This window comes from Aptenodytes forsteri, unplaced genomic scaffold (genome assembly GCF_000699145.1).
Source record: "Aptenodytes forsteri isolate BGI_AS27 unplaced genomic scaffold, ASM69914v1 Scaffold678, whole genome shotgun sequence".
Classification (NCBI taxonomy): Eukaryota; Metazoa; Chordata; class Aves; order Sphenisciformes; family Spheniscidae; genus Aptenodytes; species Aptenodytes forsteri.
The window spans coordinates 209,545-217,719 of NW_008795698.1; the positions used below are offsets into that span (position 1 = coordinate 209,545).

The following is an 8,175-nucleotide window of genomic DNA, read 5'->3' on the forward strand; positions in this document are numbered from 1 at the left end:
GGGGCTGCCTGAAAGAGGGGCAGCTTTCCCAGAGGTCTGCTGCCTCACCACGGGCAGCAGGTACAGAGCAGAACAGGGGGGACAGCTTCCTTCCTCCAACACGTGAATCCAGCGTCCCTGATGTATCCCCACACGGTGCGAGACAAGGGCCACTCGTGGGGCCCTCCTGTTCCTGCAGCCCCTGAGCTGTAGACAGCCCACCTCCATTGCAGCCCTTGCTAGGAAAGTTAGCAGAGAAAGATCTGAAGAAAGGAGATACTTACAGTCACTGGAGGAGCGATGCCGGAAGGTGAATCTCAGGTGGGTCTTGTGGACATCTTCAATGGGAACAGCAATCTGAGAGAGAGAACATGTGCCTGCATGAGGACAGGAGGGCGCGGGCTGAGTGACCTGGCTAGCCGAGAACCCCTGTGCTTGGGCAAAGGCTGTGCTGAACTGTCAGTTGCTTAAATCCAAACCCACGTGCTTTCCTTTCAATTAATAAGGCTGAACTGGAGACACAGGTGTCTGTGAAGGGCCAGTGGTGTACGTCCATGAGCCCGCGGGGAGAGGCAGGAGCGATGCAGGAGCACCGCTGGCAATGCAGCGTACCCGGAGCCCCTGCCCCAGCACTGCTTGTCGGCAGGGGCGGCAGACATCGCCTCCCTGCTGCAGGTCTCCCTGGTTCTCCATCCAGGGGTTGAGCCATGACACCAGCAGCACCTCGCATCCTCCGGACTTTGCCCCCTGAAAAGCCAGCCCTGATGGGGAGTCCCCTCCAGCAGCTCAGTCCTGCTGCATGGGAGGAGCAAGGGGTTGCAGCCCCAGTCCCACCTCAGTCCCTGCGCCCCAAGGCTGGTACAGACCTTCACTGTCTCCATCCACCGCTGGTGCCGCTGCTGGTAGTAGACCACAGAGCGGTACTCGCTCGCCGGCTTGTCTCCCACGCCGTGGTAAATCACATTCTGCAGAGAAGGCAGCAGCAGAAGAGACGCTTCATGGCCAGATCGAATAAACTCAAAGGGCTGAAGAATTTTGCATCCCCTGCTAACCTGGACCAGCCCCCCAAGCCACTCTCCCATGCCAACACCACGGCAGCCCCCACCCGAGCGCCCCCAGCACAGGTGCCCCTTTACAGCAACCCAGCCGGCACGGGGACATCTTTCCAACTGTCCCTTCCCAGCCAGCCTCAGAGGGGCAGCAAAAAGCTTCCCCATCCCCATCCCCGTCCCCTCCACCTCCACCAGGCCTGGTGCAACCTCTAAAGGGAGCCAGCAAGGGACACACGGCCCCCCGGGGCACGGTCATGGCTTGGCTTCCATTGCCCTGTGGGAAGGGCATTATCGGGGACAGAGAAGGAGGTGGGGGCTGTGCTCCCGGACCAGCCCAGCGGGACCCTCAGCAATTCACAGACTGTTCCTCGGGGGCCAGGTGAGAATTGCGTTTGAAATGAAAGCAAACACCCTGGAGAGAGAGAAACAAGGCAACAGCCAGTCCTGGGGCAGGGGGAACTGGGTCTGAGTCTCGCCCCGCCCTCCTGGCAACCTCCTAGCTCCTTCCCCCTCCTGCCTCTCCCAGGGATGGAAAGCTGGGACACCCCATGCCCGGGGGCCTCTGGGGGTGGCCAGGGGTTCTGGCTGTCCCCAAGGGAGGACAATTTTCTCTCTATCCTTTCCCACCACTTTCCCAGATCTTTATTCTAAAGGGCAGATTCAAGGGCTCCAGTAGCCAAAGAGGCTATTCCAGCTGGTTCGTGCTGGCACCAACACTGGCATCGGCGTGCTACGGAGCTGCTCCCTCTGCCCGAGGTGGGGTGATGTGGGGGACAGTCCCTCACCCCAGGGCTGATCCAGCACCTGCCGTACCTGCACCACGCTGCCCGACTCGTCGCAGACGCACACTGTCACCTCCACGTTCTTCTGCGTCTTCTTGTTCCCTTTGTCAAACTCGCCCTGCACCAGCGTCAGGTAGATGTCGTTCCTGACGTCTCCTGGGGGGACAGCCCTGTCAGCGAGGCTGGGTCCCCTCTGCAGCGGGACACCCCGTAACCCCACACTGGGACTCCCAGAGACAGTCCAACCAGCCACCCTGCTTGCCTGGCATGATGACCTCTGGATAGCCCAGCTTGCGTGCCACCACCGTGCTGCGGTCCACGAGGTGGGGATGGTCCTTCCGCGCTTGGCTCAAGTCTCCCCACAGCATCTTCAGGGACACCCAGAACCCTGCTTTGTCAAATCGCCCTGCACCAGCGTCAGGTAGATGTCGTTCCTGACGTCTCCTGGAGGGACAGCCCTGTCAGCGAGGCTGGTTCCCCTCTGCAGCGGTGGTCAATTCCCGGTCACCCCATATGGCTCTGATCCCAGTTGCGGGGACAATTCACACAGCGAGCCCCAGCCACACCCAGGATCAAACTCACACCCCCGTGGCTGCTGCGGTTTTTCAACGGGTGACAGCGTGCAAGAGCCTGGGGGAGGCAGCGGGAGGGGGCCGAGGGCCAGCCAGGGACCAGAGCGAGCCCCCAGACCCTGCGAGGAGTGCACAGGGGGGCTGCCCCAGCGCAGGGGACCGGGGGGCAGCCCAGGACCCCGAGCACAAGCAGCAGCCACAGGGAAATGCGTGATGGGCTGGGGAGGGGTCTCACGCCGTCCCCCACCACATACTGCGGCACACAGGGGGCACGCAGGGCAGGGGGGCTCTACCTTGTCCCTTGTGGTTGATGTCCTTCCCCTCCACTGCTTTCCTGATCATGTTGTGAAGAAAATCGTTGTCAGCAGCCACCCTGCAAACACCAGAGCGGGGCGATTCGGAGGAGCTCCCCACTGGGCGCACATGGGGAACCCTGTGCGGCTGCTCCCCGCAGCCAGGCACCAACCACCAGCAAACCAAACAGCAGCCCGGGTCCCACTGCGGCTCCCCAACCTGCCGGCCTCCAGCCCGCCGAGAGGGAGGTGCAGGACGGCATCCACAGCAGACCTGGGACGCTGAGCATGCGTGTGCCCTGAGGGGCCGGGAGGCAGAGCTCTGGCAGGGCTTCAGTATCTCCGAGTACGTCGCTGCCCATAGAAATACCCCTTTTCTAACCTCACTGAGGTCCTGGACCTGGTGACATCATGTCCCAAGGATCCATGGTCCCTTTGCAAAGCCACATTTAACAGAAAAATCTTTTGTCTTAGATCCTGGCACCTCTTACCCCCTTGCAGCTGCTGGCCCCGTGCCAGACAGGCCCACGGAGCACTGCCCCCCCTGCCCGCTGCCCCCCTGCCCGCTGCCCGGCCCCGCAGGACTCACAGGTGCACGGGGATGAAGTGCTGCTTGTCCTCGTTGCTCTCGCACTTTCCCTTGGTGATGTCCGTGATGTCCATCACTGCAGCAGCACAGAGGCAGCAGCGTGGGGCGGCTGCCACAGGCACTGGTGGCCCCAGCCCCCAGCGCCAGGGCCCTCCGTACCAAATCCTTCCGGGACCAGCATCCAGGACAGTTTTGTCCCGTCCTGCAGCCACCGCTTCACCTGTGTCCCCAGCACTGACCCTGCTGTGCCCCGGCTGGTGCTCCACGGGGAGGTCATCGTGCCCCACTGAGACCCCTCTGCCACCCCGCGCCAGACGGCACCGAGCTGCATGGGGCTCCCAACAGGGAGAAACCCCACGCCCACACGGCTCCGTGGCGGATGGACGTGCTGCCAACACGGGCTGGGACCTGGCATCCCGGTACAGCTCACCCATGGGAAATGCTCCCGGGGGGGTCTGCAGCAGCACCAGCATCAGCCCCCAGTGCAGGGAAGGGTCCCGTGCTGGGGCACAGCCCGAAGGCCACCTGCCCCTCAGGCTTTCTCCTCCTCGCCCTGTGCTTCTCCAGCTGCCCCAGGGCGGAGCTGGCTGCTCGGTGCTCGCACCACACACCCAGCGTCCCCTGCAGCTGCGCGCCTCTTGGGAACAGCACGCAGAGATGGTGCGGCCACCAACTGGACAGTCACCACAGGTGTCCTCAGAGCTCTGGGGCAGATTTTGGCCAAAATAAGCCATATCCAGAACCTCTCCATTGCCCGCGGACAGGGGGTTTAGTGCAGGACGCACAGGGCACCGCAGAGTGGGCACCAGGACAATCCATCTGGCCCCTCCCCGGGGACACACTCAGCTCAGAGTGCAATTAGCCACCGATACGTTCATAATTCACCTAGTAATTTCTGTGGCTGAGGTCCTAGCACACACTAATTAGCCAAGTAAAATCAGTAATTTCCTAGCAAGCTCATCTGATGGGGATTAATACCCAGAGCAGGACCATGGGTCGAGGCAGAGGGCGGGTAGCTCCCTGCTCCGCTGGGGACAGGTGTCACGGAGGGGCCAGGGCTGCTCCCGGGGGGCACCTCCGGGCTGGGGGTCCCCCACGCCACACAGCAAGGAGGGATGGCTGCCCCCCCCCATCCCTCTCCTCTGCCGGGGCGGGTGCATTGCATCCCCGTGGGCCCCACGGCCGCAGCCCCAGTAGGGCAGGGCCAGCCCGTGGGGGATGACACGAGGGCGGCCAGGGGAAGCACTTGGTCCAGCCGTCACAGGAGCAGGGAGCCAAGGCTTTCCCAGCTGCCGGAGCGGCTGGGGGGGGCCCCCCCCCCGTTGGGGTGGGGGAGACAGGGCAGAGAGCTCGGGGGGATGGGGTGAGCGCGGCTGTGCAGAGGCAAGTGAGGGTCGGGGTCCATGCGTGGGGATGGGGGCTGCCTGGCCGGAGGCAGGAGCAGCCCTGGGGTGTTGCTGCCCCGAACCACTGCACCCCACAGCCAGCAAGCCCCATGGAGCCCAGTGGCCAAGAGGTGGGTGCTGGGCGGTGTTGGCGTGGACAGTGCTGGAGGCTGTCCTCCCTGCACCCACGGCAGACCCTACTCTCACCTGAGATGCCGAAGGGCCGCCGGAGGCCCGTGCTGAGCTTGCGGCTGTAGGTCTCCCGGAGGTCCATGCGTCCCACCCGGATGATCTGGCACACCAGGAAAAGCCTCTCCCGCTTCAGGTCTTTGCTGCCCAGGTCCTGGCGGGGGGGACAGGGGCTGCGTGAGCTGGGCACTGGCAGCACCGCGCGGGGATGTGCCTCTGCTGGCGCCAGGTGACCACGGGGTACCAGGGCCTATGCAGGAGGATGAACCAGCGGGTGCAGAGCCACCACAGGTCCCTGCTCCTGGCGCCCCGGCTCTGCCTTCAGGGGCCGAGGAGTCCCCCTGCCGCTGTGCCCCGCAGAGGGGCTTGGCTGGAGGGGCACACAGCCCCACTGCCCCAGGGGCCTGGGGTTTCTGTGCACCCCAGGCAGCCCCAAGCCCGAGTGAGGGGGACAATGCTGGGGCTGGTGGAGACCGATGGCCCCACGAGGCACGCACAGGCCAGGCAGCACGGCCGAGGGGGTCACGCTGCCCTGGGAAGGAGCAGGTCTGACATGGTGTAGGGCTTGGTGGGGTGGCCACGTGCCCCAGCCCCAGGTACCCTGGAGGGGCCGGGTCCCGCAGGTGCTGCCCCTGCATGAGAACCTTCCTGCGGGGCTGCAGCACAGGGCAGGGTCACGCCGCAGTGCACGGGAACACACGGCCAACACCAGCAGTGGGCAGGGGTCGGAGGTGGGCGAGAGCCAGGGGAGCTGGGCCGTGGGGACTGGAATTGCTGATGCTGCTCATTAGCATTGATTTTCCCAGCTCATCTGCATATCGAGACGGCTCCGCTTGGGCCATCCTGAGGGTCAGCTCAGCTCTGCTGGTGCAGCTGGAAAAATGCTGGGTCAGCAGGCACTGCCTGCGCCTCCTCCCGCCCGCGGCCAGGGACTGCCGAGCCCAGCTGCAGGAGAGGGATGGAGCGGGGACAGGGGCACGGGACAGCAGCCCCAGCAGCCCCAAACCTGGGAAGGGAGGCCGCAAGGGTGCCAACAACCTGGTGCCAGGACTGGGGTCTGCGCAGGAGCCGCGGGGCTGGCCAGGCTGGGGGGGCACAGAAGAAACAAGCAGCAAGGAGAGAGCAGTGGGAAGGAGCAGGGATTCGGCTGCTCGGAGGGGGACGCAGGCTGTGGCGGAGCCTCAGGGCCCCATACATGGTGCTGGATGCATCTGAAATGTTGCAATGGGGGGGGCACCTCTGCAGGCAGCAGGGAGGGGAGGAGGCGCAGGCAGCTCTGCAGGAGGGGAGAGGCAGGCAGCAGCAGTGCTGCTCCGCAGCGGTCTGCGCTCACCGTGAAGACGGCCTTGAGGTTGTTGAGCAGCTCGATGTCCTGGGGGACGCCCGTGCTGGCCCAGCGGATCACATAGTTCTCACTGCGAGGGAAAGGCGAGGGGGTGAGGAGCCTGCGGCAGGGGCCAGGCACCAGGACGTCAGAGCTGGAGCTCAGCGTGTCCCTGCACAGCGGGGGTCCAGCCAGGCAGAGGCTGCCGGCAAGCAGCCCACAAGCAAACACCACGATGTGGGCTGGAGCACTGTGGCCATGGGCAGGGTGCTGCTCGGGCCCCAGTTCACGTGCCTGGCCCCTGCCAGTTCCCACCACGCAGACCCCTCATCTAACCAGTGGCTCTAGTCACAGCACACAGACTGGCCCAGCCTGGCCGTCCCCAGCAGCGGGATGCTGTCAACCCAGCCCTGCCTGCGGGCAGGCAGCTCGTAGGTGCTCCGGGCACACCGGCTTGCTGGTCCCTTGCATGGGGCCACGCTGCCCCAGCAGTACCCGGGATCTAGCATGGGCTGAGCTGGCTCCTGCCTGCCATGGGGCTGTGGGCAGATCAGCGCAGGGCAGCATGCCACAGCACACCCACAATGGGCCACACCGTGTCGGGCACACATGGCCCTGGGCAGGGTGAGCCGTGGGCTGTCCCACAGGACGGGGCTGCACACCTTGCACGCTGCCGACAATCCTTCCTGCTCTGGAGGAGAAAACGCAGCGGGAAGGGATGTGCCTCTTTCCCCTCTGTGAGATGTGCTGGCTCATGCCGAGCTGGGCGGGCAGCCAGGCTGGGCAGGACAGGCAGCCCAGGAGTGGGCAATGGGGTATGAAGGGGCAGGGGCTTCCCTGCGCAGGGAGGACAAGACTCGGGGACGCTGCAGGAAGTGGCGGGACAGGCACCCGGACGAGTCGGCGGCAGGGGTCGGGCAGCAGGGCCGGTCCTGCGCTGCTGGGGCCCCACCTGATCATGCGCTGCTCGCCAGGGTCATACAGCGCCATGAAGAGCTGTGCCTCCTCGCCGATGTTGCAGACGAAGTTGCGCACGCAGAGGTAGAGGCTGTGGGAGGGCGAAGCTGCCAGGTGGGCGCTGCAGCCCAGCGCGCTCTGCTGCAGGCTCTGCGGGGCATGAGGCTGCTCAGCCCCACTGCTCTGCCCCACGGCAGGGTCCCTGGCATGGCACAGCCATGCGTGGGGCAGCAGGCTCTCGGCACAGTGGGGTCGGCATACTGGGGCCAGCGCTGGCTCTCACCGTCTCCTCCTGGATGCGCTGTGTGATAGTCTGCGCAGCCTTCTTGTGCGCCTGGAAGAGGCTGATGATGCTGGTTTTGTCAGGGTCCAGGATGTTTTCGTCCTCGTCCCGCACCACCAGGTCCAGCGCGAGGATCCTGCAGAGGCCGGGAGAGGGTGAGGCAGGACCCAGTGCCCGGCTGGGCTGGCAGGACATGGGTCTGTGCATCCCACTGGGACCCGCCTGCCCTTGCACAGGCATGGGCTGGGATGGGGTCTGGGGGTGCAGGCACGGTGTGGGGGCAGGACAGATCCCAACGGGCCCTGGCCAGCAGCAGAGCCCTGGCAAGAGGACAAGAGCCAGGCAGCACCTGCCCCACTGATGCTCTCCTGCCCCAGCCAGAGCTCACTGGTGGTAGCCCTTGGCTAGGTGGCTTGCACACCCTCAGCTGCACCTGCTGTCCCCAGCCACCCTGGGACAGCCAGCCAGGCCATCAGGGACACTGCAGCAGAGGGGCCGAGTGTCCCTCAGCACCACACAGCCTGTGCCTGGGGTGGGGGCAAAGGCCCCGGCCCCCCCATGCTCCCGTCCCTGCTCTCACCTGTTGCCATAGTCGATCTTGCCGGTCACCTCCTTCTTGAGCTGCAGGAGCTCGTCCTTGGGCAGCGTCCCCGAGAGCAGCTGCGAGCGCTGCTCCATCAGCTCGTACATCATCCGCTTCACCTGCTGGTACCGCTCCATCTGCCCTGCCTGTGGGCATCAGCACAGAGTCACCACGTGCCCCTGCCGGC

The 8,175-nt window shown here is 65.1% G+C and overlaps 1 protein-coding gene across 1 annotated transcript in view; it reads right to left on the reverse strand.

The window, feature by feature from the left end:
* LOC103902155 (dedicator of cytokinesis protein 2) overlaps positions 1-8,175 on the reverse strand; it is an 89,322-nt gene that overhangs the window by 75,602 nt on the left and 5,545 nt on the right. Inside the window, exons 5-16 of the mRNA XM_019473089.1 lie at positions 8,166-8,167; positions 7,986-8,130; positions 7,406-7,541; positions 7,118-7,272; positions 6,175-6,256; positions 4,860-4,995; positions 3,268-3,343; positions 2,679-2,758; positions 2,076-2,201; positions 1,845-1,969; positions 846-944; positions 264-336 (exon numbers count right to left, since the gene is read on the reverse strand). Coding sequence (XP_019328634.1) covers positions 264-336; positions 846-944; positions 1,845-1,969; positions 2,076-2,201; positions 2,679-2,758; positions 3,268-3,343; positions 4,860-4,995; positions 6,175-6,256; positions 7,118-7,272; positions 7,406-7,541; positions 7,986-8,130; positions 8,166-8,167 — 1,235 coding nt within the window. The remainder of the gene's footprint in view (positions 1-263; positions 337-845; positions 945-1,844; positions 1,970-2,075; positions 2,202-2,678; positions 2,759-3,267; positions 3,344-4,859; positions 4,996-6,174; positions 6,257-7,117; positions 7,273-7,405; positions 7,542-7,985; positions 8,131-8,165; positions 8,168-8,175) is intronic.